We start from the raw sequence: 27,951 nt of genomic DNA on the forward strand, positions 1-27,951 counted from the left end.
ACTTGAGTCAGTCCATAGACTATGAAACAGCTCCCTGTTTCATAATCAATGAAAAATCAATAATGCTATACTCTTGTTATGGTGCTGGCTGTGGCTAGTCTTAGAAATATAGTAAGCTATTTATTGATATCCTGCCTTCGTGCTTATGGGAAGGAGGGGAGTGTCTTGATTAAAAATGATGAAGCAGGGAGTCTCTTAATTTAAAATAGTCTTCATTTTCTGAAGTTTAACCTAGACATAGTTGAAGTTTTCAGAAAAATTGTGAAATTCCCTTTTCATATTTAGTAGTTGCATTTATATTTGTAGGCCAGAAAGACTGTATTTTTAATGTTTCATTTGCTACGTGGAGGGCTATTGTTTGGTTTGTACACTGCACATAAGAATACAGGACTAAATCTATTGCTTGTCTCCAAAAACTTAAATACAGGAAGAGGCCAGTAAAAATAAATAAAATTTATCTTAATAAAGGAGCTGTCTACATGTTATGTCCTCTTGGTAATCTTTTGATTCGTGGTGTTTTCTGTTCTATGAATATGTTGAAAATACTGAGAGACCAGGCACTCTTGAACAAGTGACAGAAAACAGTATGATGTGTGACTGAAGGGCTTATGTTCCATTCCTCCTCAGTGCTTAACTGTAAATACGGAAATGCTTGTGCTAGAAGAATTTCTACAAGGAATATATATTGAGAAAAGCCTGTAGAAAGTAGTAGTGAGTATATTGGGTTTAGAAGTTGTAGCCTATCTATCCTTCTGTAAGAAGATTTTTTTTTCATCTTCCAGTTTATAAAGGGATGATGTGAGCTGTATCCAAGATACCAAGAGGCTAGACTTAGGGACATAAGAAGTTTTTACTAGTCTTGTGTTACAGTCCTGTCTCTCTATTCCTCCCTCCCACTGTTACCATGCAGTATCAGGTTTTCAAAGGATATGTTGTTTTCTGACAATAAAATGTTCCCTTTAAGACCTAAATAAGAAAACAAGTAGTGAAATAAGTTACCAGCATAGTGTGGCTGTGTAAAAGAATGAAATGGATCAAAAGAGAATGAGTAATGACATTGACAAATAATTTTTTGCAGATAAAGATGTAATTTTACTTGTTTGAGGATTGTTTTCCCTTTTTTTAAAGAAGATCCATGCAAAGCATTTATCACTTCGGCGAGTTTAGGTTTTTTAAATAAAAAACCAAAGGAATGAAAAATCATTACTGAGAAATATTTCATATGTCCAATTCAAAATGTCTTTGTGCAAGTAATCTCTAATGGTTTCTTGTCTCTGTTTTGTGTTTTGCTTTTGTCATTTTGAATTTCCGTACAGCATTGCTGGAGGGGGAGAGGAGAAATCATCTTACCATTTGTACATATTTGGCTTTCCTCAAACAGTGTAACACAACACTTTTCTGACATTGAAGCAGGCTTTTTTTTCTGAAATCAAAGTTTACTTCTTCCTTTGACAAAGAATTTTTGTCTTAAAGGTGCAAAAACCATTATGTGCCCCCTAATATAGTTGAAATACATTTTCAGCTTGGGCCCTAAGAAAGCTGTATCACTTCTTTGTATATAGTGCAATGACAGCATGAAGTATGGTACTTTGAATGCATACATCTTTCTGTGAAATGAAATCCTATTTTTGGAAATAATGTTTTAAAATAATTAGTGAATACATGCATGCAAAATAAATTCCAGCAATTACATGAAACTTTGGGGTAGGGAAAGGAGCAGTAGGTGTTAAAATTTTCTTTTAGTAAAAAATTATTCAAGGAAGAAAAGTTGGAGGTAGCTACTTAGATGAGATTGCTTATATTATTTTATACATCTAGTTCAGAAGTACTTGTTTCAAAACCTGAAAAATAAATTAAAATTTTATCATGTTTTAAGCAGCTGTAATGTAATCTAGAAATAATTTCTGCTCCAATTCTCATTTACCAGTGTAAATGTATTTTGTATCTATTGACTTGGTGTCACAAGGAAAACCTAAAATGATTAGTTAGTTGTATCTTGAGAGGCTCCCAGCTTTGTTGTGCCTTCAGCTGATTCAGGTCTTAGGGCTAATTTAAATGTGTTTCAACTATAAGATGAATACTGTCATGTTTGTGTCTGTATATAGCAAATTGCTGAATTTCAAAACTGGAAGGGATAGCTGTAATCTGCAAATAAAGAGGCACAGTATAATGGAATGAAGAGAGGGAATAGCTCTAGGTGAATCTCTCTGGGAAACTGAATCTCATAGATTCACAGTGCTAGACCATTCATCTACGACTATTTACTTGTTTCCTAACTTCCTTTGAACAAAGTTGCTTGAAAAAAACATTACTATTAAGATAGATAACCAGTCTTACTTCATGATACCTTCCTTTCTTATGGCAATGACTCTAGACAAAAGTTAGCATTCTGAACTGTGAAGACACTTGTTCAGAATCGTCTCTTCCCCAGCTGCGTCAAAGATGCACCATCCAAAATGCAACTTCATTCCCACCTGCACCACCTGGCCAATAAGAAAGAGCACTTGATCAGTTCCCAGTGAAGCCCCCCAGATGGAGCTGGTTAGATTTCTTTTTAATGTTAGAAATTCCATTTGATCTTTTCTCAAATTCAGGAAGTAAACTGGAGTTGTAAAAAACCGTACTTTTCTCTTCTATCATGTATATGCCAGTCACTTCAGGCAGGTCACTTTGCTCACTCTTGGTGTCTCAGTCCCTAACCTAACTGTATAATCTGAGATCACCTTCCTGTCAATATAAATGCAGCTAGATACCAAAATACATAGTTTCCGCTTTCCTGTTGGCTTTGGGTGAGGAATAACATACACTGAGTAGTGTTTTCCTTCATAAAAGCTGGTGGCATGAAGTGACGTGGTGATTTCAACAAGTTATTTATAGAAAGTTTTTAGACTTTTTTTAGCTCTTCTGAGGCTTTTCTAAATGAAAAAATCAAGAACCATCACCAGTAGTTTGAAGTCTAGCAGGTACCCTCTGCTTATGTTTGTGAACCCATGCTGCTCGGCACATGGACATGGACATACACCTCACACTGGTGTTCTTAATGCATGGGCTGATAACGTATCTGGAGTTACATATGTAATATGCCAGTCATCAGGAAATGTTGGAGTGCGTTACTGGGTCTTCGATTTCCTAGTTATTTGAACAATTTTCTATACTAAAACCTGAAAATTGGTAGGTGAAATACAAAATCGGCAGAAGCTCTGTGTGATGACACTCTGAGTACCTCTTAAAAGCTTTTTATCAAAAGGCATATTACTGGGGGGGCAAATGGCCAAAATCTTTTCTCTAGTCTTTCTGCCTGTAGTGAGAATGATTACCTGAAGGAAGGGGAGTGGAATAATGCTACTTAAGCCAGTGCATCTTCTGGATCTTCTGATGTCTCTTAAAGCTGTTCCTTGAAAAGGCAAGCCCCATTCAGAAGTACAAGGGGAGGAGAATGTGAAAGATTACCTAAACATGCAGAAAGGGCATTTTTTGCTACAACTGATTTTTCAAAGAATGCAGTAACATTCAGTTACAGTCTAGTTTGTTTCCCTATTGTGTTTTAGATTTCAACAAACATCTTGTTTTAAGCCTGTTCTCTCAATATTGCAAGATTTTTTTTTTTTTCTTGTCTCCCCACATGCCAACAAAAAATATGATGAAGGCTTCACTGGACAATTGTTCTCTAATCTTACAGATTTTGGAGGCTATTTTATAAATCACTTGCTACTTGTAGCAGAGGTGCCATCAGTACCAATTCTCTAAGTCCTCTTTTTATCTGAGGAGCGATGTTTTGCTTCGGTTTCCAAAGCAATAGCCTGCTGGGCAATTGCCTGATGGGCTTTATCTAAACCTTCTAAATGGTTTTTCTTCTTTCCTCTATTTTATCTTTTCCTGTATTTTTTTTTCTTTTCATCCATTTCTCAGTTGTGTTGACACTGGTTTAATGTACAGGTGAGTTGAGACTATCTTTAAATTACATTTGTAAATCCAGCCCATCTGTTCATCAGGGTACTTATAACGGTCTGCCCTAGCCTTTGCATTAGTTGCAGTCTCCACATGCACACACACACTGGCAGCACCATCCTCAGTTACTCAAACAGGGACCTGCTTCACAAAGTTGCTACGTCTACACTGTGCAAAACCAGTTGGTTTCGGGGTTTTATGTCATAGTCTAAAAGCATGGCATCAGAAGTTCTTGGTGTCTGATGTGATTAATTGTAGATTAGTATTAGATGCTAATGCTCTTCAGAGACTGTTTCTTAATTACAATCTTTATGCTAGTCTGGTGGTGTAAACAGTCATAAAAGTATTTTAATAATATGCAAGCATTATGTTGTTATTGTATTTTAACTTTCCCTTTTTTTGTTTTTTATACTCTGAGAAGCGAATAAAGATGGTTCAAGGATCAGGTTTAAATTTTGTAACACTTCTATCCATATAAAACATTTGTATGCATAACACCCATGTGATGCAATTGCAAATCTATGCTAAATTTTAAAAGCTGATGTAGTGAGCATTCCAAGACTAAGTATTTTTGTGGAAGCAGCACATCTCAATGATTTTAAATGAATTTTTATTTTCAACATCATGCAGGTGCAGTTACCCTCCATCTGACAGACGCATTATATCTTGCAAAAAGTTCAGAATAACACTTTGAAAACTGTGTGAAACTTGGTCCCTCTTCCAGTGAGAGGGAGAGAGAACACCAGGGCAATTACTGCCTTGAACAGGTCAGAATTACAACATCAGAGGGTTTTGCTCATTAATACGTACCTTTTGTGCACCTCCATTAGTAGATCTCATTTACAGACAGGTAAGACATTTCAATTTGCACCATACCTTTTCTGTTCCATGACTGAACTCCATGATTACTTAGTCAGTTCAGTATACGGGCTGATAGTCATAAATAGTTCAGTCAATCATTAGGCAGATGTGTCTCTTCTTAAAACTTGTCCCTTTTGTAGCATGGCAAAGTACCAGAGACCCTGAGTACTGATCTCAATTGTTCTTTCTGAAAAAAACAAACTTGTAAGCCTCAAGATCCATTTCCACATAGCAAAAAAAAAAAAAACCAAAACAAAACCAAACCCAAACAAAAACACCACCAAAAAACCTCAAACCCACAACAGTATGAATTATCTTGCCTTAGGCACCCTGGTTATGATTGACTGTAATGAGCAGAGATCTTGCAACGGATTATGCTGTCACCATACAATTACTATGCTAGCACTTTGGAAATATGCTAAAACTAATAAACATCCCTTAGAAAAATTGCTTTCAAGTGTCTAGTTAGTCTTAAATAAACCAGTCACCTTCTTTCATTTCTTATGTAGGAGTATCTTAAAAAAAAGTCCCCCATAAAACAAAAAAACACTAAAGATAACAATGAACAAGCTGAAAGGGAAAAAAAGACACTGAAACAGTGAGTACACAAATAGGTAAATTGATGGGGAACGTTCTTCTGATATACATATGAATATTTATGAACCACTGAGTATGCTGCTTTTGAAACATACTTTGCAAAGCAGCAGTTTTGTTCTTTGGAATATTCGTGTATTTCTAAGCTAGTTTTCTTTCCAAATTAAAATGAAAAGTCAAATTTTTGTGAGATGAAAAATCAGGAAATTATTTCCACTTGATAGAATTTAAACTGTTTTTAGTACTGTTTTCTATTTATTTACTCATAAGCAGAAGGAAAATTAATCAGAATGTAAATGTACTGTTTAATTCAGCATAGTGCAAATGAGAATTTGAAACTCTCAAGGCTTCCCCTTTCCTCCTCAGGTTGCTCAAAACACTGACACTTCCACAAGGAGTTTTTGGCAGGCTTGTATTTTCTATGTTAAGTAGTCAGTTAGTTTTGACTTTGGTTAGTGTCATTCTTTAACCACTTAAATCTGTTGTCTGAGTCATGATAATCCCTATCTGAACTACTGTTAGACGGTTTTTTTTGAACAGCAACATGTTTTGACTTGTTACTAGATGAGTTACTAGATAAAAATTCCTTCTAAAACCCTAGCAAATCATACTGAAACACTACTGGTTTCAGTGGAAATGCCAAAAAAGTAACATGTAATACTGTGACGTGTTCTGATTTGGGGTTGGTGGTTTTGCTTTGTCTTTGAATAGAGCTAGAAAACATTGAACCAACGTTTGTGCTAGCAACTAGACACACTCATCACTTTTTCCCAGGATAATATCTTGTGCAGAGTTACTCAGCTGTTCGATGCTTGAAGTGGGACTATGGGCTACAAATGAGAGCAACATCACTCTTTTTTCAGTGGCATGTTGCTATTTTGTGGATCGACAGCTATGCCTGGAGGACTCGCAGCAGTTTCTGCTGACTGCTGCAAGCAGTCCAAGTGGGCTAGGCGGGACTTGTGCAGAGTTACTTATCGCCCTACAAGGCAGCATGGGGCAGCTGATAAGCAATATCTTAAAGCTGTAGGAGGCAGTGGCTGCCAGCTCAGAGCTTCAACTGGATTTTTGCTTCTCAATTGCTGTGACTGGCAGGGTAGTCCAATCTTGGCTAGCCCTAAACTCAGCAAGGGCCTCTAGCACTCCTGATGTAGCATCTTGGCTTTTTTATAAACATGGTTTTCCAGTTTCTGCTGAGTCTGATTCACCCTTTACTTTCTCCTTTCTTCAAACTGTCCTTTTGGGTTAAATAACTTCAGTTACACAAACTAGCCGTCAACTGCTAAACTCAAGCATACATATCTGGGATACATTTTGGGCCCTTTTACCTCTTAGAGCTCACACAGTGTATTGCTGTCTGAAAATGGTTTAGTACAAGCATTTGAAAATGGTAGTATGAAGCGTTTGGTTTTACTTGTTGCCCACACTCAAGAGTCCTTTGTCTACACACACAATTCTTTTCATTAATCTTCTTATCTCATGTACCACATATACTTTAATAACTGTATAGGAAAGCAGATTGGTTAACTGATATATCCTCTCAGGATTGTTTTAAACTATTAGCAAAGCATATGACACAAAATGTGACTTCTGTATTTATATTTTCCCCAGCATGTTTGAATTTTACAGATGGCTAATATTTCATTCATCCCACAGCAGTAGCCCTGAAGCAAAGGGGATAGTTGGCCAATCTTTTTCAGTGTCAGTAGTTGGCATTTATTTTCATCTGCTATGTATAAAAAAAGAAAAAAAAAACCAAACAAAAAAAAACCAAAAAAGCACCACACAAACAAAAAACCCCAACCAACAACAAACCAACCTGATCTAACCTTAAATCCTCAGTGCATTATTATTTAGTATCAGCCTCATACATTCTTTTGCTGCGACATAGAAGTATAATAAAAATTTAAATGTCTTCCTGCTAAGTAGTGAAATTGAAGTAGTTGTAGAAACAAAATACAGTGCACTGAGCAGTAGGAAAGCTGGATTTTGCCAGGGCTATGCTTTTTTATCAGCTCACTGAGGCAAGTCTATTTCTTGAAACAAATTATTTTGAGAACTCTGTAAAAGAAACCTGACTTTAAAATGTTTGCAACTCTTCTCATTTTGGAAGGCTTTCTGTATTCTGAAACATTGGTAATATGCAATTCTGGGTCATAAAGTTTGCCTTTCTTAACAATGGGTTTGGATTTAATAGCCAAGCACTACATGCATTATATTGGAGTGGTGTTGTCAAACTCCATAATGATTAAAACACTTGAATGAACACTTTGAAAATATGTCTGTATCTTACTGATCTGTATTTTCTAAACAGTATGTAATTGGAAGATGTGATTATGTTCAAAAACTTTTTTGACGTTATGTTGCTATAATTTTTAATTGCTGAGTTAGGAACCTGCAATGATTTTAATGTAAAAAGTGTTATCAAATGTGATATGTGGCTTATTTTGGAATCATTTTACTGATTTTTCACACTTCAGTGTGGTGAAATTCTCTGCTAACATTAAGATTCTCTGTATGAGAGCATTATAAGTTTATATGAAATTTTGTACTCCTTTTTACTTCTGTACACTTTTATTTTGACATTAGGATACTGACTTTTACTTTCTGTGCTGGTTTCTGCACGTATTTTTTAATTTATTTTTTTTTGTCCAAGGACTCAGAGAAGGCCTTTGAGCTTTTACAACTTATGTCAGAGACTAAACTATGTCCAGACCTAATTATACAGGGGTTGCATTGACTCACAGCAGATCAGTTAATTATGCCTTCATCAGAACTGAGCTGGACTGTAAAACCTGGGCTATTTAAGCACAGAAAGTTCATATGCCAGTCAGCATGCCATGATGAGATGTGCTGGCATCTATCACAAATATATCAGACTTCTCTCTTGCTCTTTCTTCAGGAGCTCTGCACAACTTTGTCATTTGTTCCATATCTCAGAGCAAAGTGTAGTGCTAGGACATGTCATATGATACATGTCTGAAAGACCTGCTAAGGACCATAGTCATAAACAGGCTTCTCTGACTCCAGGGTAACTTTTATAAGTGAAGCAGGTCTTTGTAGGAATAGATATCAATTAAATGCAATCAGAGAATACAAAATAAGCTCAAGTAAGGGCTGTCACAACACTGCTACCTTGTCTTTGAATTACAAGCCATGTTTTCAGCCTGGCTAACCTCATATAAATCTAGAAAACATACATTTGAAAGCAACAATGATAATCTACCAATATGAACTATTCTCTCATATGTATTTTCACTAAGAGGTTGAGGGCTGAGTAGGCAGGTAGCACATCCAAAATGTTGGTGAGTGCACTGCTGAAAAAACGCATGGATAGTGTGGTCACTGTTGTAGTGGAGTTTTTCTATACGGAGAATGTTGCAAACTGGAAATGTTCCAGAATAGGACTAGCTCACATGCAGTGCACCTAGCTCTGGAGCTGTTTTTCTGCTTGATTTTGCAATTTTTCTCTTTGTTTCGACTAATTCTCAAGCAAATTTCTTTCTATATCTAAAGTATGGCTCAAGTTAGATACTAGTTACACCTAAGATTTCAGCTGTTGTGTAGAATTGTGTTTAGAAACAAATAGAACATTTGATTACATTTTTATATAAATTTATGTATAATGTTTATATATATGTGTATATGTAAGCTCACAGTGGTGAGACATTACAGTAATAGGTTGCTTTGAAACAGTGCCGAGTCCTGCAAACAGAATACTGCTTGTACCTACAAAATTCACAAATCACTTATGTAACTTTCAGAATGCAAATAACTCCATGTCCTTAATTACGTTGAAACATATGTGGTATGTGAACTTAGAAATACTTTTGGTGTTTTACATCAGAGGAGTCTAACATTGGCAGCTATAGCCTTGAGACTGAGCACATCAGAGGTAAGTCTCTGGACTCTTAAGAACTGTGCCACAGTGCCTAGGTACTGCTTGCTTCAGCTGCTGTACTAGCTGTTTGGTGTTTTCCATCTTTTTGAGGAAGAGGTGGTATAGCTAGCAGTATGATGCTGTGCCTTTTTCAAAGACTTAACAATAGCCACATAATTGTGTTTTTGAAAATACCTCAGTAATTGCCCAGGTCCACTGAAAACAATGGCAAATGAGAGATGTTTAAAATTGTGAAGGTCTTGAGAAGATGTTTTTTAAAACAAATTATTTTTAGGAAGTTTATAAATACATTCTCAGCGTGACAGGTTTGAGCCAGCCTCAGGTGGAGGACAGGAGGTAACTGGCAGAAGGAAGCTTTAATGTAGGCTCAAAGCAGTGATACGTGATTCTAGGAGGACTCTCAGGAATGTACTGCTTCTTTGAGGACATTAGGTAAGAAGCGGTTCAGAGCTGCAACCAGAAGTATTCTCTGGTGGCTGATTTGTATTGTTTCAAGAAAGCAAGACTTTGTGGGCTTTTTGGGCTCTTTTTGGTTTTGGCATAAGGATGACCAGCCTGATTTGTGGAGAGTGGAACAAATTCCCAATCAGTGCCTTATCTGCCTTTTTGTTTCCTTGTTGCATCGATTCCGCATACGAAGTATGCGTTTAGATATAAGTATTCATAGTGCTTGTAATGATGTATGTAAAAGAAAGAAAGGAGCCAACTTCCCAGAATAGATGATATGCTATTGCAGGTGGACTCTGTGTGTATTTGAGTAGTGTCTGAATATGAGAGCTGATGTTCTCTGTGCATCGTTTTTACCTTTCAGAGGCTTGCATGACTAGGACATCTGCAATCAGGGTAGCAGGGCTGAGGTGGATGTCTGTGCATGTGCAGAAAAATTAACCTTACAAGGAAAACCAAGTATCTTTTTGGATATGACTTCTCCCTTACACAAGCATACTTTGCTACTTCCCTGTCTTTCCCTCACCCCAGATAAGACCATTTAATTTAAACATTGTCATTCTGGTGCTCTGTTTTGTTTTTCACTACTGCCCACTTCTCCATCCTCACGTCTCTCTTTCTTCAAGTGACTTCACAACCTGCACGGCTTCTCACAATCTACCTTCTTCTGTTTTGTGCATTGACTTTTACTTTAGACTGTACTGTCTGACTTTTTTCCTTTTTTTTTTTTTTTGTCTGCATTGTGCTCCTTCTTTCACAAAATGCCTATTTTATTTTTTTTTTCCCCTATCACCACCTTACCAAATGCTAAGTTGCCAGTTCTATGGAACAAGACTCATGTATTTTCTGTTTATTTGCTTGAAATAGTTGTATAGAACTGTGTGAAGACATAGTGCTGTGTTAATATTTGTCAATGAAAGTATAGAACTGTGTGAAGACATAGTGCTGTGTTAATATTTGTCAATGAAAGTATAAAGCTTTATTTTCTTTGAAAGCATTGTAACATTTTAGAAGTTGAAAGTTCCACTGTCGGTATCTTTGAATGTCACTTGATTAATATAAGAGTCCTGACATATGTCACTTGGGGTGTTTAAAAACTTTTCTGTTTCAAATAAATGAGAAATTTCTCAACTCCTTTTAGATTCAGCCAGTATAGAGAAGTTTGCAAATATCTGACACTGTCCAGTCTTGCACAAAGTTGTCTTCCCAGACATCTTTGTTGCTTGCCAGATTTGACATCTATTGCAGTCCTCTCTGTATTGTAAGTTCATAGAATCACAGAATCGTTTAGGTTGGAAAAGACCCTCAAGATCATCGAGTCCAACCATCAACCCAACACCACCATGCCCACTAAACCATGTCCTGAAGTGCCTTGTCTATGCGTTTTTTGAACACCTCCAGGGATGGTGACACAACCACTTCCATGGGCAGCCTGTTCCAATACCTGACAACCCTTTCAGTAAAGAAATTTCTCCTAATATCCGGTCTCACCCTCACCTGGTGCAACTTGAGGCCATTTCCTCTTGTCCTATTGCTTGTTACCTGGGAAAAGAGACCGACACCCACCTCTACAACCTCCTTTCAGGTAGTTGTAGAGAGCAATAAGGTCTCCCCTCAGCCTCCTTTTCTCCAGGCTAAACAACCCCAGTTCCCTCAGCTGCTCCTTATAAGACTTGTGCTCTGTATAAGACATGTAAGTTTCTTGTGAATGCCTAGACTCCAAAGGCAAGCTGGTAATTTTTTTTTTTTCCTTTTTTTTAGTTTTTTAGTTTATGAGCTGCTTCTTGAAATGGTCAAACTTTAATTTCAAGTTTCCTTATTTTGTGCTGTTAACAAATGCATAATTATTTCATTTTAACTTGGTTTGTTCCTATAGCAAGAAGAGAATATTACTGAACTTTCATTTTTTATTTACATCATATTGAAAAGCTTTAACTTTCATATCTATGAAATGCTATTCAAGTGGTCTCTCTCTTTGGTTTACATTTTCTTTCTCTTTCAGTAATATAATCCTTTATATACTCCTTCAAAATTAGAGGATTAAATTCTGGACTTACTGACACCAGCAAGAAAACTGCTATTTATTGAATGTATTAATGCAAAAAGTTTGCTATCTTTGTGTGACCTCTTCCTTTTCCAGTCTGGTCGTTGATTCACTTTTTAAGCCCATTAACCTGTCAGTTGTGGTACCAGTTGATACCTGGCAGTATGTGACACTTGGTTTTTTGGTGTTTTGTGGTTTGTTTGGGTTTTTTTTTTAACCTTTGCGACGTGTTGTGGAATATTTCTGTTCCTAAATATTTTAGTGAGCTCTTGGAAGTGGTTAACTAAATTATTTATACTGTGCCTGTACACATAGAGCATGGTGGGAATGTCACAGTATCCAAGTCAGTCTCTTGTTTTTAGGAAGATGCAGCTAATAGAAACAACTAAATGGAAACTGCTTCAGTGTAACAGCAAAACAAATAGTTTTCATTGTTACTCAATTTTTTAAATACTGTATGAGAGCATGGAGTAAATTTTAAGTCTGAAATATATTATTCTACACTGGGGGCAGGGTGCCAAAATGTAAACTTATAGAACTGAAAGTTTCTAAGAGTAGATTAATAAAATAACCATCCTCTCAGGGTCCCTTGTACTCTAGATAACTTCTCATGTTACTCTTTTCTTGTCTGTCAGTATGAACTGCAGAAACTCTTGAGCTCTGCTCACTAAAGTATTCAAGGGAAAACATTACTCTGCCCCTAGAAACTGAGTACTATTGTCAGTGACACTACTAATATTTCATTGAATACTCTTTTGATGGAACACTACAAATAAATAAATGAAAGACTTATTTATTCCATAGAAATGTTTTTTTCTGTCTAAATATATCTCTACTAAATAGGAACACAGTGGCATAACCGTCATGTGCTCTGCTTCTATTGAAAAGTAAAGTAAATCATAGTAAGCAATGCTATGGTCTCTCCACTATGCCTGTGACTTGCTACTTCTCTATGTAAGCAAGCTTCTCAGCCATCCAGCCGTTCCTAATACAGGTATAGAGGTGGTGCTTCTGAGCACAATTGCTTGTTTTCTTGTTACTTGGGCTTTTTTTTTTCTGTAATTGATCTGACAAAAGGTGTAGATTTGAAATAAGAGGACTAAACAATGCTATTTAGTATGGTTGGAAATTTTATTGGAACAATTGGAAAATTATCTCCTTTAAGAACTTGGAACTGTTTTATCAACATTATAAAATTGTAGAGTATGATATCTCCAACTTTTTAACATCAGTAGGAAATGAGTGAAGACAGGCCAGCCTTGATAGGAGTGGGGAATGGGAGAGAAGTCATTTATTGGTATACCACAACCCAGAAAATTCTATTTAATTTTAAACATTTTTTGAAGAGGGGGCAGAACTGTGCTTAAGTGTTACCAAAATCTCCCCTGAAATGTGAGACAGCAAGAGTTTTGGGTAACCATGCTAGCTCCTCTTCGGATACAGTATGTGAGGATGCATCAGCTGGCTTAGAGCTGTTTAAGGGATATTGTTGAAGATGGGAACTATGAGGGAATGTATTGTTTTCAGAAGCTAAAGGTATTTCTGTTCTGTGTCATGCAGATGTATGAGCAAGCACAGAGAGCTTAACCTGTTCCTACAGTGCTTTGAATTATAGTCATTCTCCCGCAAAAGCTTCTTAGGTAAGCCAGACACAGCACTTGGAAATACACAAGAGAACTATGGTGTCAACTGTGTCATTTTAATAGCATATGAATCTGATAGAGATGAAGTAAAACATATTTCACAGAAGTTTCAGGTGGGAGTTTATTTCTTTTGGTTTCTGTTTTACTTCACAGCAGTATTTTGCTCTTTAATTCAGTTGAAATTTTTAAAAATTACTTTTTCCAGTTTAAAATGAGGATGTACACGAGAGAAGAATGTACCATAACTAGTTGGGAAAAATGTAATTTAATAGGATTTCTGGTTTTCTCTTGCTTGCTAAATAGGATGTGTTAGGAATAGATTGCAATAAATATGATTTGATGAGAATATTTTAGAAAAACTTATCACTAAACTTTGAAAGTGCTGTAGTCAGCTAAATATAGTATAAAAAAAGCTAGTTAGATACTGGAAGTTGTAGTATATATAAAAAAATTGAGAACTTCTGATAGAGAGGAAAAACTTCAGGACATCTAATCACAAGTAAAGATTAACTGTATTTATCTGGGCTTGACAACCTGTGTACCAAGCAGTAGCATGATGTGATTTGAATTGACTTGTATATTAAAATAGGAAAATCAGAGTACTGGACCTTTTAACAGTAGTATAAAATTAGTACAGTGTCTTGCAAGAGCACAGACTCAGTAAACATTTGTCAGCTTCTGTAAAAAAGAAATGGTAAATTATGAAGCCTCTGGAATTTAAGCAAAGTCTGTGATATCAGAATATTTGCTTTCCTGGATGATTTGTTTGTATTAGCCTGTGCCTGTTTGCCTTGATGACTGAGGAATAATAAAGCTGATCTGTTTGACAAAAGGCATTTATCGTAAGTGACATATACTACAAAGGTATCTCTTTTGGAGGAGAAAAGATCAGTAACCAGTAAGTGCCCTTTTTATAAAACTATAAAAAGTAATAAAATACTTGGTGATGAATATAGTTTCTAAAGTTAACGTTTTCCTGCTGAGCAATGTTGTACAACTTTGCGTTGCCAAAAGCTTTGTCATGGATGTGTTCATATACACACAGTTTTCCTGGGTTTGTAAAATTTTTTTATGCTGTACTTTATTCTTTCTGATTTGAAAATCTACATTTTCATTTCTTAAGTAAGAATAGAAACCAATTTTCAGAGTTCTTGAAATGTTTTGAGTTTTAGTCATATGAATTGTAAACAGATAAGCGAAGGGAGGAGGGTCATCTGCAGAATCTCCAGGATCATGACAAGCAAGTCTCCTACACCCCTGTAGGAGACTGTGGTCCCAAACTCTTTGAATCCTTAAGCGGTTTCTCTGTCACTCAGTTTTGGCTTTTTTAGTATAAAAGTCTCAAAAGAAGAGATGGAGAGTATATTGTCCCAATTAAGGTTTTGCCAGAGCTAATATTCCCCAACACACAAATCTTATTTTATGAAACAGTCTTATACAGAAAGCTTCACAACTACTGGTAGTTATCAAAAATCAAAAAGCTGTGGTTCATATATCTAAGGGTAACATTCTGAAAATTTATTTCAGGTTATCTGGTAGGGTTTTTTTAATGTGATTGATTTGTTTGTTTTCTTCAGAGCTTCAACAATTAATCATAGCATATGGAAGAAATTGCAGTTAGTGTTGCAGTTTAGTCCTTATGATGTTGGGGAGGACCACCATCATAATTTTCTTCAGGATTTCTCAGGGCAGAGGGAGAGGCTTAAAGCTTCACTGGGAGAATGTTCACTATTTAAAAGCTTAGGTATTCAAATAAGTAGGACATTTGAAAGTGCTACCTACCTATGCTGACTGTGTGAAAACGTAGTACAGGCTTCCATGTTAGTTTTATGGTTATAGTCTGTAAGAGGCGGGGGGAGAAATAATCATTGTCATGTCCCGAAAATGAATGGAGGCTGGTGGATTGTGTTAAGAGCAAGCATCATTTATGCTTCCTGTATTCTTCAGTCCTTTTCTAGGTACTCGCTTTTGGCCACTGTTGGAAACGGGCAACTAAATGGACTTTTAATTCTGATTCAATAGGTTTACTGGTATATTAAGAAATAGGACTGGAATGTCATACCTGAATAGTGTTAAAGCCATACTTCCAAACAGTTTGCTGTGATAACACTTAAGATTGAGAAGTAGTAAAGAAGAAGAGAGAGGCTGTAAAAGCAGAAAAGGTCATATTAACAGAAGCCTTCATTTAGTGTTATATGAATTAAATCAATGTTATTCTGGTGGAAGAACAAGAAACTACATTTCTAGATAAGCTGAAAGATTTCTCCTTGGAGCAACAAGTCAGACATCCCAGGGAATTCCTCAATTTCATTCTGTAGATGACCTGGTTCTTCTAGTCAGCTACTGTGGATAGAGTACTGTATCCCTGGTGTGATCTGGGGTAAACATTTTAAGGACTCAACACTTTCCTATGTCTTTGATACATTAGAGGCATGCTTGTGTTTTTCATGACTGTATCACACCAGAGGAGATGCATTCTTTGATCACTTAATACAGGTAAGGTTAAGCATCCCCTCCTTTCTCCCCTAGGAGAGATGAAAGATCTGAATTTCAAAACAAATATGGTATTTATCCTGATTTTTGTCTTATCATAGACTGGAAGGAGGCAATAGCTGGTATTTTCAGAAAATGGGAGAAAAATACTTTTCTCACAGAACTGGCTTTACCAATACCTCTTTCTACCATTACCTCATGTGTGAGATTTTCTCTAGTCTGTTTTATGCAGGAGTTACAATATAATTGTTTGCCTGAATTGATTTTGTTAGTCTTTTCTGGACCAATATGTCATTGAATACAAGTGCTAGAGAGACTAAAAAAAAATGAAGGTCTCCCAGTGATCTAAGCCAAGTGTTTCAGGAGGAGTCCATCTGGAATTTCACTTTATTATATTGTTACATGGATGACAAGAGTTAATGAATGCTTGTAATGAAGCTCATTCTCTCATAATTTGAAGGCAGTATAGAGTTTCTTATTTGGTTTTGGTAGTATTAATGTTTAAAAGATTCGGTACAAACATGAGTAAATACAAAGTATCAGAATTACTTAATATCCAGGAGCTTCACAACTAGGGGAAATGAGGATTAATTGTTTGAAAAGTTTATTTTTTGAAATAATGATAAATACCGTATGCTAACTAGATCTAATTTACATTGATTCTATTTATAATCTGCGGATTGTTGCATTGTCATCATTATTCACAAAGGTAGTGAGGTTAAATTCAAATCCGTTACAACTCCTGAATGAGTTGATTATCTGGCTTGTGTAAATTGGTGTAACTCTACTTACTTTGATAGAAATATGTTAAGGTGGAACTGTTGAAATTTTGTCCCAATGTGTTCAGTCTCCAGTTCATCAGCTTTAAATAGGATGTTTTTTATAGTATTTTAGATCGTTTAAAAACTTGTTCAGCCTTCCACATTTAATTAAACTCTTATCTTTGATGTATCAAATAAACTACTTGTTTTAACTGCTTTTAAAGTATTTAATGTCATACTTAATTCAAAATACAAACAAACCAAAATAACAGGCATCTCTTGACACTGCTTGCTGCATCTTTTAAATATGCCTTCAGTTCTCCTTAGCCTGATTCTTTGAGAGAGAATTGCTAGTAAAAATGTCTAAAGAAGAGAGATTAAGAAAACTTTAATGACCTGTGGGGCGAAGCTTCAAAGCAATCATCAGGAGCATAACTATTTTGTGGTGTAAATGCATTTCTAGCCTAATAAACAAGTGTGATGTAAATTTTCATTATAGTAATAGGAAGTTAATTTATTTGTTAAAATTGTGATCTTGAAATCTTGTACATAGTAAAGTTGTCCTATATGCGCAATATGTAGGAAATAGCAAACTTGAATTAATTCCTAGATAAAATTAGTATGCATTGCACTTCAATGATTTGTCTTTGTTTTGTTTCTCTAATCAAAATTTCAGCTAATTTCCGCTTTGTTCTCTGCCTCCCCCACATTAGTTCCATTGTCTTGATTTGCATCATTTGTAGCAGCTGGCTTCTTGTCAATCTGTAGTTCGGACCTTTACATCAAACAGCAAATTAATTACAGGAAAAGAAATCCTGATAGTACTTCTATGCTTAGAGGCTTTCACAATTATCAAGAAGTGAATGTTGCTGATTCTTCTCAGAAATGAGAAGTGGAACATGGGGAAGGGGGCAGCACGTGCATCACAGGTAGCATTAGTTATCTCTAGAAATGAGTGTTGGTCAGTTATCTGTACCTTCCCTTTCCTAGACCATCCCCTCATTTGTTGTAAAGTTAAATTAGGAAAAAATAGCAATTAAGAAAAAAAAAAAAAGTAGTGAGGTGTGTATTTTTTTTAAAGATTTTACAATCATAGAATAGGTTGGGTTGGAAGGGACGTTAAAGGTCATCTAGTTCCAACCCCCCTGCCATGGGCAGAAACACCTTCCACTAGACCAGGTTGCTTAAGGCCCCATCCAACCTGGCCTTGAACACTTCCAGGGATGGGACATCCACAACCTCTCCGGGAAATCTGTTCCAGTATCTCACCACCCTGACAGTGAAGAGCTTCTTCCTTACATCTAATCTAAATCTACCCTCTTTCAGTTTAAAGCCATTACCCCTTGTCCTATCACTACATGCCCTGGTAAAAAGTCCCTCTCTGGCTTTCTTGTAGGCCCCCTTCAAGTACTGCAAGGCTGTATAAGGTCTCCCTGGAGCCTTCCCTTCTCGAGGCTGAACAACCCCAACTCTCAGCCTGCCTTCCTAGGAGCAGTTCTCCAGCCCTCTGATCATCTTCATGGCCCTCCCCTGGACTCGCTCCAACAGCTCCATGTCCTTCTTATGTTGGGGGGCCCCAGAGCTAAACACAGGACTCCAGATGGGGTCTCATGAGAGTAGAGTAGAGGGGAACAATCCCCTCCCTCGACCTGCTGGTCATGGTTCTTTTTAGATAGCCTCAATGCATCTCAAGTGCAAAAAAACTCTCTGGAGTTTATTGGAAGACCTGCTTGCATCCTAAACGTTAGTTCCTTCTCCCTATGCCGCATCGTAAAAACATAACCAAAAATGCCTACTTCAACTTGTTCTGTCATTATGTATGAACTTCTATTTTTCTTTCTCAAAAGAGAAATCAAGGGACCCTTTTAAAATCAAGCAACACATGCAAAAAACTCATGAGTGTGTTGTCCAGAAGGTGCCCATAGAAACACATTTAAAGTGCAAGCAGTCAGTGTTTAGACCCTCAACATGCTTTACAGACATTAGTAAGTAATTTAATCTCTATCAAGTTGCTGCACTACATTAAATTCCTTTTTTCTTAATGACCATTAGTAATGGCTAGAACAATAACATTGCTTTTGTACTTTGCTGTGCTTCTATTGTTCTTTAAAAAAAACCCAACAAAATGCAGCATTCAAAGAACTGTGGTGGGGAAACAGGCAAAGCGAGTGGAGGTGGGGGAGTTCGTATATGGTATAAACATTTTACTTTTACAGTGAAATACTCTATTGAAATGATGGGCTAGTTTAGTCTAATTTATTTGCTATCTTCTGTTGCTTATTTCCCCTGTTTTTATGTTTTTCTTGAACAAATAGGTACAATTTTCTTGGCTATCTTTTCAAGATACAGATCATCTCTGACTTTCTGATGGTTTTTGCTATCTTTAACTGAACTATCTCATGTAGTCTATCTTTTCAATAGTGCACAGATCATGAAAGAAGGTAATACTTTGCCCAGCTCTTACAAGAATATTGAATTTAGTTAGATACAGTGTCTGTTTTGTAGCAATATCTTTCCTCATTTTCCGTACCGTATTGTTAGCACAGTTTAAGAGCTCAGTCCAGCATTATTCCAAGGTCATTTTCAAAGTCCTGCTGTGATTCTGATTCTTTTATATTTATTTCTGGTTTTGAGCTGAATATGAAATTTAGTGGTTTAGCTTTTGAACGGGAAATTTAATTTACAACTTGTCAGTTCGTTTACAAAACGGATACCACTGTGAAGGATTCTCCTAAATATATATGCAGCCTTTCTTTTTTGTTCTCTGTTCATTTCTTTGTTCCTGTGAAGCATGGAAATACACAAAAATCACTTTGAAAATGTACATTCATAGCTGTCACTGCTGACCATATCCTCCAGGCCTCCCAGGCAGCACAGGCTGTGTGAGACAGCAGATGGTGGCTGCACATGTAGGGTATCCATCCAGGAAACAACGTTTGCTTTCTCTCAGGATCCCTGCCCTTCATCTTCCCACAAACCTCCAGTTTATTGACAAAATTTGAGTAACTGCTTGTAGAAGTGGTTAGGATCCTTTTTTTAACAAATAGAAACCCTCTTAAATTTGATCATACTGCTTCCCATACATGTTTCCAGGTACATTACTTGTCTCTGGTTTATGGTGAGTAGATGTTCTGTGTAATCTCTATGAAATGTTTGTGATGAATCAACTGTCATAGGCTTTGAAATGTGTGTTTAACTTTCAAGGCACTTAACACATTTTAATCCTGTGTAAAATGAATAGTCCAAAATGACTGAGAGTCTGCTAGGCAGCAGATTATAGCACAAGGTAGAACCATTAAGTCCATTTGGATTTGTCTCAAACTGCAATAATGACAGTATATAAAACAAGAAGACTTTGGATACATGAAAGTCGTTCAAAATACTGACTCCCAAATGAGGTGTTGCTGTGAAACTTCAGCTTTGACAGCTGAGATTTGCTTTGGAGATTCTACATAAGGGAAGTTAAGCTTTTTCTTGATTAAATTACAACTTTTTTCCTTCTTTTTAATGGTGTGTGATCTATGTCTGAATAAACCTATTCGTTGTCTTAAAGTCTATTCAGTAGTTCTGTGGGCTAGATAATCAAGATGAGACTGGCAAACTTGTGAAGCATTGCTGTTATAGAAAATCAAATTGAAATACAGTGGCGTTTACACATGTGCAAAGGGACCTGATCGGGTGGGCACACAGAGGAACCCAGTGCTCAGTCATGCTTCATTCCAACCTGAAATGTGTCTCTGGTGCTCGTGACAGTGTGTTATGTTTGGAAAAGGAGCTCCCCTTGCAAGGTTGCTGAATTGACGTATGCTGTTAGATTTCCCGAGTTGTCACATCCCTTAAGTCACTTGTTTTCAGTATCAAATACTGAATGCATCATCATTAAGCATTGTGCTTTACTCTCTATAATCTAGCCTGCTACTTGAACTAGGATGTCTTTTTGAATTTTTCTTGGAAGTGAGGAACCGAGATTCAAGTAATCTTTTTAAATAGTTATTTTTATACCACTGTGGAAACCATAGTGACAGTATTTATAGCCAGGATAAAAAGTTAAAAAAAAGTGGTCAAAGTGCATCCAACTGGTCTTTTAATTGAAGTTTAAATGATAAAATGGGAGATTTCTGCCTCTGTGGTTATACGAATGGTAGTGCTGATTTCTGTTAAGTGCTCTAAAACAATGGATTTCTACTGTTAAAGTGATGGGTTTAGGTTTCATAGTGACTCTAAAATTTGTATCCCGGTTGACTGAATTTCTGTTGCCCTCTTTAAAGGATGAGAAATTTTTAAGCATGGCATGATAGCATAGAGGTTATAATTCATTTACCACTTTACGTTTCCCCTGGAGTCCATGGATATTTTGCTCTGGTGGTTTCACTGGTCAAACAAACCTGGAACAAGTATGAAAGATCTGAGAGACATTTTAATATCAAAATGACTATTTATATATGGAGAATTATTCTTTGGAATTTAACACTTGTAGAAAGGAAATACACTTTAATGTATCTTTCTTCTGCAGTTTTAGTGTATTTTTAGCACATGATTTCACAGATCCTTGATATTTTTAAATACAGGTAACGAATTTGGACATCCGGAATGGCTTGACTTCCCCAGAAAAGGGAATAATGAGAGCTACCACTATGCCAGAAGACAGTTTAATCTTACTGAGGATCATCTTCTTCGCTATAGATTCCTAAATACATTTGATAGAGATATGAATAAATTGGAGGAAAAATTTGGCTGGCTTGCATCTCCCCCGGTAAGCTGTATATACTAAATGATAAGTTTTTAGTCACCAGTTGGGTACATGTTCAGAATAACAAGAATACCAAATTTGCATGCAGAAATTTTAAACAGCACTTTATTATGCACTGCGTAATGCCCCACCGTATATTTCAAGTTGTCAAAACATGTCACTGAAATATCTTCCACAGATAATAGAAATCTGAAACAGTCTCCTTTTAGCTTCATAGCAAGCTCTTTTCCTATTATTTTTGCTATTTTTATTTAGTAACTGCAGATTGGATAAAGCAGGCTATAACATTGTCTGTAATCCAATCCAAGGATTGCTTTGGGAAACTGTAAATTGTTCTGACAATTTACTTTATATAAATAATTACTCTGTTACTGAGAAAACACTTTCAGTAGAGTATATAGTCTCCTGGTCTTCAACCTGGCACTTTTGTATTTACCTTTTTTAGCCAAATATTGCACTGTACTTTTTATCAAAGCAACTCAATTATTATAATTTCTCAGTGTTTAATTATTCCATACTAGTCATAATCCACTTTAAAGAATTTTTTAAATGGATGTCTAGTTACTTATTAATGGCTTTAGCAAATAGAACAAAGGTGGTATGTGCAGCAGTTTAATGTGGCTTATCAAAGCTATTTCTCACACAGGTTTTGAAAAACAAACAAAAAAACATATCCAGTGCTTCACTTTCTGAATTACTAACAGTAGATGGAATGCAGATTCCCATAACAAGTAGACTGAAGATTTGATTTCATAAAAGGAATCCAATTTTTGCTAAAGGAAAGTGTGATAAAAAGACCGTGTTACTGATCTTTAAGCAAGAATTTTTCAAGTACTCTGTACCTAACATGCTTCTAACTCTTTAATTTTACTTTGGCTTATAAAAAGTAAGCTACAGTTTAGTACTCAAAAATCTTATATGACATTACATAGGTAAACAATTTCAGTTTGCATGTTAATGCCCTTATCTATGTTGCTTGAATCTTTGACTTTTTTACTTGGAATAAGGTATAGAAGCAGTGGGCGTTCTCTTTTTTATGTTAATTCAGGTAGAAATGAAATATTTTACAGTATTAGATTTTTATTTTTTCTTTCCTAGGCCTTTGTAAGTGAAAAGCATGAATCCAATAAGGTCATAGCATTTGAGAGAGCAGGTCTCATTTTTATTTTCAACTTCCATCCATATCAAAGTTACGTGGACTACAGAGTGGGTATTGAAACTCCAGGAAAATATCCTTTTCTTCACTGTTTTGCTTGTACAGAAAAGCTTTAGAAGTTGAAAACTAATTTTATTTCTGTTTTCTAATATGAATGCAAACTGTAGTTAAAAGGTAAGAAACCACTTACTTGTCATCAGTATAATCTTGCTTTAATTTTTAGTGTACAGCAAAAAAATAATTTAGAAATTTGCCTTCTTCATAAGAGATCATTTTGTAGAAACTAAAAGTAAAAATTGCAATTTAAAGACTACATTAAAGTTTCCTTGTGATGCCTTGTTTTTTGGAATTACGTTGAGACATGAAAAAGCAAGTAATTCCTGCTTCTTAAACTGTAGAAATTGACCACAATAAGATGAGGCTGTGCATGCAGTCACACAGGAAAATGCATTAGCTTAAACCTTCATCACAAAAGTTGTACAATTTCTGTTTTGTAACTGGGTGGACTGAGAATGTACCCTTAGCTCAGCTGAGCAGTAAATGATTACTCTTGAGTAATTGGCTGGTTTTGCATTTGTATCCAAATTTGTAGTATTGGGGGAGATTCAAAAAATGAATGCTACCTTGCCGGAGGAATTTAATTTGCCCAAATTCGGTTTGTTTCAAGTCCTTTGACAAACACAGTCTAGTAAATCTTGCTGTGTCAGTTTAAAGCACTGTAGTTCCAGTTTTGGCCTACTCTCCTTTTATTTATCAGCAACTTCAGGCAACTACTGCCATATTTCAGTTGCTTTAGTTCAATGTATTACTTTAACTCCTGAGCACTGCTGAATTGACCTACAGGGTCCGAGGAACTTAGTGGGATTCTGGTTTAGAAACATCAGGTCAAACCCACTTTCTTTAGTGCTTTCTTCTGCTACCTCTGTGCTGCTACTGGAAGTCCTGGCAAAGGTAGAGTGGGGTAGTAAATTGGAGTAGTAAAATCTTAATCTGGTGTTGTGAGATATGCCAATACTTGACTGTCACAGGCTTCAGGTATTCACCCGTTTAAGTTGATGCTACTGCATTTTATCTGTCTTGTATGAAATTCTTTGAGTTCTGCAGATGGAAAAGGTGTAAGTTCGGTGTTAAGGACTACAACACATAACAGAATTAGCATGACATTTTTGCTCTGATACTTATACAGATACGATTAAATCCAATCCACATTTTGTTGTTTACTTTCTGCCTTTCTTTTTCAAAGATGCTAGAGGTTCAATAATCAGAAATGTGTAAGAAATATTTTTTTAAAAAGTCTCACTCTTAATAACTTTTGTATCACTGATTTTCTCTTTTCCATAGCACATCTTCATCAGGCTTGTATTTAATTACGATTGTATATGAGGCTGTTTTCCTAACTTCATTTTCTGGTTTGTGCTAAATTAAGTGAATACCTAGGCATTGTTTTTTGGGGTGTGTAAATACCCTACACACATTGTTACAAAAATTCTACTCCTTGGTATTTACAGCTAAGATAAGATTAAGCTGTGCTCAGGCTTCTGAAACTATTTGGGCTTTCTTTATGTTTATGGAAATACTTTTATGACCAGTTTGTTGACTAAATATTTAATATAAGCAGCCTTTTTGTTTTTATCAGTGCTCTAAATTTTTCAGTCATTTCAGAAACACTTCATGTATCTATTTTACACCACCAGAATCCCTTTCTTCTTATATAAATTAGGCATTTACTGTTTGCATAGAATCCTGAACGCGTTGCTCCTGTTTCAGCTGAGGATGCTCTATAGTAGCTTTTATGAAGCAAATTGTGAAATCTGCTTTTCACTGGTTTTACCTTGCAATTCAAGGCCCAGTTGGTTTTCAGTAAGTTGATCTGTTGCTAGTTCACACTGGGCATTGAAACAGCTTTCTACTGTATCTTGGCCAGAAACAGTCATTGCTAATTGATTGAGGCTTTTTTGTTTGGTTGGTTTTGGGTTTCTTTTTTTTAATGTAAGCAGAAACTCATTGGAAAATGATTGCTATTCACTTAGTAGTAGATGATCAGGGATTTTTTTACATCCTTTATGTTTATTTTGGTTCACTGAAAATCATACTGAAACTTAACAACAGCTCAGGTGTGTTCAAAAGTACGATATAAACAAGGCATACAGATGATTTTCCATATTTGTAGTTTATATCATATTTTTTAATATGCTAGTGTCAGTACACATCCTTGTCTTTTAAGTGTGTGCAGTATAATTTTATTTACATCATATATTATAGATAGTTTAAATTTAAAAGACCTTTGTTAAAGCATAAAGATCAATATTAGCTTTTTGTTCACTAACTAAAGTTTTTATTGCTAATGGAACTGCCCATTACCATCGTTTGCTTTTGTTAAGGTGCTTTGCCTGACTAATCCCTCCTGTCCCAAGCAAACAGTGGATTTTGTGGTTCTCTGACCTCGGTGGCAGCAGAGGGCTCTAAATGCTGCTGCTGCTGCTGCTCTTCTCTGTGAAACATAGTGCATCTTCACCTCTGCTGAGAGCCTTGTTCGTTTGGTTAAGGAAGTGTCTGTCCCCTTTTACAGTATTGTACTCCTTGCAACTCTGAGAGGAAGTAGTTCTCTTAGAACTCTCTAGTGTTCTTACTTGGGAATCACAAATGTAGAATCTTCCCATAAATCACCTTTTCAACAATCTTCCCCTATTCATTTTATTCTGTGGCAGTTCAATGGATGAACCAGGGGAAATTCCTGAAAACCCTCTGGGAGGGAACTGTTGCCAACTGGCTCTCAGCCTGATTTAACCTTGGATATTTAAGTCTGAAGGTAGGAACCTTCTCTTCCTTCCAGTATCTCAGATTTTGAAGATGCAAATTGTTCTGAATAATACAAGTACTTAGGCAGACATATCTCACGAGATTGTGCGAGTTCTGGTTCACAGAGCTGGAAACGATCTTCAGGTTTAAAAAGCTGCAGTGTTTTGCATGGTTGTTGTCACGACCCAGACTGGACAGACCAGGGAGTCGTGTTTAATTCGAAATTCCCTCAGGCTAAATTAAGGTGAAATGACACCAAATGATCAGTTAAAGATTTTATTCATGACAGAAGCAAACTGAACTGGGGAGGCGTGGTAGTAGGTGGCAGGGTTTCTCACAACAGGAATTGGCATAAGACTACTTCTGTAAACTGTGTAACCATATACATCGATTCAGGGAATAAGGAGATCCCTCCCGTGGAGTCACAAGGTTCAGAGCAGACCCCCTTGCTTTCCACAATCCTCCTCAGAGAAGGGTCTAGGGGCAGCTCATCCACTCTTAGTCTCAGACTTGGTCAACAGTTTATGTCTTGAAACTGTCTCAGTAAACCAGGTAACTTGTGGTAACCATATACATTGATTCAGGGAATAAGCAGATCCCTCCCGTTGAGTCACGAGGTTCAGAGCAGACCCCCTTGCTTTCCAGACTTGTCCTCAGAGAAGGGTCTAGGGGCGGCTGGATCTACTCTTAGTCTCAGACTTGGTCAACGGTTTATATCTTGAAACGGATGAGGTGTGGGGATTAAGGAAAAGGAAAGAGAGAAGAAGACAGAGAGAGAAGAAGGAAGAGAGAAAGATTTCACTGGTCCTGGGTCCAGCATTGGTTCAGTCAGCCGAGGGGTCCAGTCAGCTGAGGGGTCCAGTCCCGGTGGGCTTGCGCACCCAGGGCTTCAGTTTGTGTCCTTTTATCATCCTTGCTCCTCCTTCGGGCTGGCACCTGAACTCGTCAGACTAATGAGCAGTTCGTGAGCCTTTGGGCTTGGGGGTCATTTGGGGAGTATCTTCTCCTTCCCTGCAGATGTGGCCATTGTTTGATCTTTGTATCAGAACAGCTTATCAGAACAGGGAGCTGCGCACCCTCTAGCACGCCCTCCCTCTCCTGTTGCTGATGTCTGAGCTGATGGGTACACCTTTTCACCTTGGTTCCTTGCTGTGCAGGGTTTGTCTTTAAGCAGAACTTGCCCCACCACAATGTTTGAGACATTAACTCTTTCAGTCTCTCACAGTTGTCCCTCAAGGTGAACACAGCAGTGTTTCCCATGCCAGGAGAATAAAAAACTTCCTCTCAGTTGAAAAAAAATCTCATAAAGACACTTTGCTAGAGTTGGGCATGTGTGTTTGAACAAATAATTTAGCTGCCCCAAATTTGTAGTTTTACCTTATAAAAGCAGATTGAATGTATCTTCATCAGACTTTCCTGAAACAGAACTTAGGAAGTTGCAGTGGTTTCTGTTGATTGTTGAAATAAAAATCATAATATTTCTTTTTAAACTGTTGTGCATAAAGAGGAGAAAATAACAAAGGAGTGAAAAGGAAAATGCAAGTTTAACAGGTCAAAACCTTTTGATTTGGTTCGTAGGCATCTTTACGTTTTTTCTTTTCTCTTTGGCCTTTGAAATAGAAGTCTCATTTATGTTAATTAAGATCTCTTTATCTGGGAAGCTTATTTATTATCTATATTAACAAGGTCACTATGTGCTCATCCAAAGTCATCACATGGGATGAAGCGTTGGGAATCCTTTTCTGAAGGAAGTGCATCAAATAAGACAACATACCCTGATGCCTACATCATAAAAATCTCACTTCTGTTTAGTGCCTGTTGCTGGCAAAGTCCTTGGACAATAAGCTGGCCATAAACACCTTGAATGTATGTAAACTTTTCATTTCTGTTCTGTCTAGGAGAAAGCTAAGCATACTGTATCTACCAATTACATTCTCAGTATCTTTTCTTTGATAATGAAGACAGAAGCTCTCCATTATCCCATTCCTCTGTGTAAAAGTTTGCTCCTAACCCAAGGAAAACCCTGGAATTGTGGAACTACCATCAAGTGTATTAAAGAACTGCTGAAATCTTAGTAATAGCTGGTATGCGATGTGCTTACATGCTCATCATCATAAAAGCTTATTTTCAGGAAACTTCATCTTAAACTAGACTTACCTAATGCTTTGACATTAGAACAGGAAGATGCAGTTAGTCACTGAAACACTTTTCTGAAACTAAGCTCAAAAGCAGAATCATGTTACAGCAGTTCCTTAAGCATCCTCTACTTAGCTGAGTAGCGGTAATGAACTGTATGCGTGGTCTTAAGTGACAACACATTTGAGGTATTGCAGCATGTGGTAAAAGAGAGTAAGTAAACTTACCTCGCTTCTCACAGGGGAGGAGGCCATGTGTAATATTTGTGATTCTGTTTGTAGCAGGACACCCTAAAAATTCTCTATTCTATTCATATCTCCTCTAGTTGCAAGATCAAAAGGCAAAAGTTAGCATGTGGGTGACAGTGCTGTTCAGATTTGGATCTACTTATTTTCTGTAGTATTGGTAACTACGTAAG

General features: G+C 36.7%; 1 protein-coding gene across 4 annotated transcripts in view; it reads left to right on the forward strand.

Moving 5' to 3' along the window:
- The window catches only part of GBE1 (1,4-alpha-glucan branching enzyme 1), a 175,821-nt gene that overhangs the window by 124,426 nt on the left and 23,444 nt on the right, over positions 1-27,951 (forward strand). For 3 of the 4 annotated variants that reach the window (XR_003924175.2, XM_030019620.2, XM_030019622.2), the window contains exons 13-14: positions 21,261-21,445; positions 22,541-22,671. Coding sequence is in view for 3 of the 4 variants with exons in the window: in XM_030019620.2 (XP_029875480.1) it covers positions 21,261-21,445; positions 22,541-22,671 (316 nt within the window). In the remaining variant the exon portion in view is untranslated. The remainder of the gene's footprint in view (positions 1-21,260; positions 21,446-22,540; positions 22,672-27,951) is intronic. The other variant, XM_030019621.2, reaches the window with a different exon arrangement.

Source organism: Aquila chrysaetos, chromosome 7, assembly GCF_900496995.4.
Source record: "Aquila chrysaetos chrysaetos chromosome 7, bAquChr1.4, whole genome shotgun sequence".
Classification (NCBI taxonomy): domain Eukaryota; kingdom Metazoa; phylum Chordata; class Aves; order Accipitriformes; family Accipitridae; genus Aquila; species Aquila chrysaetos.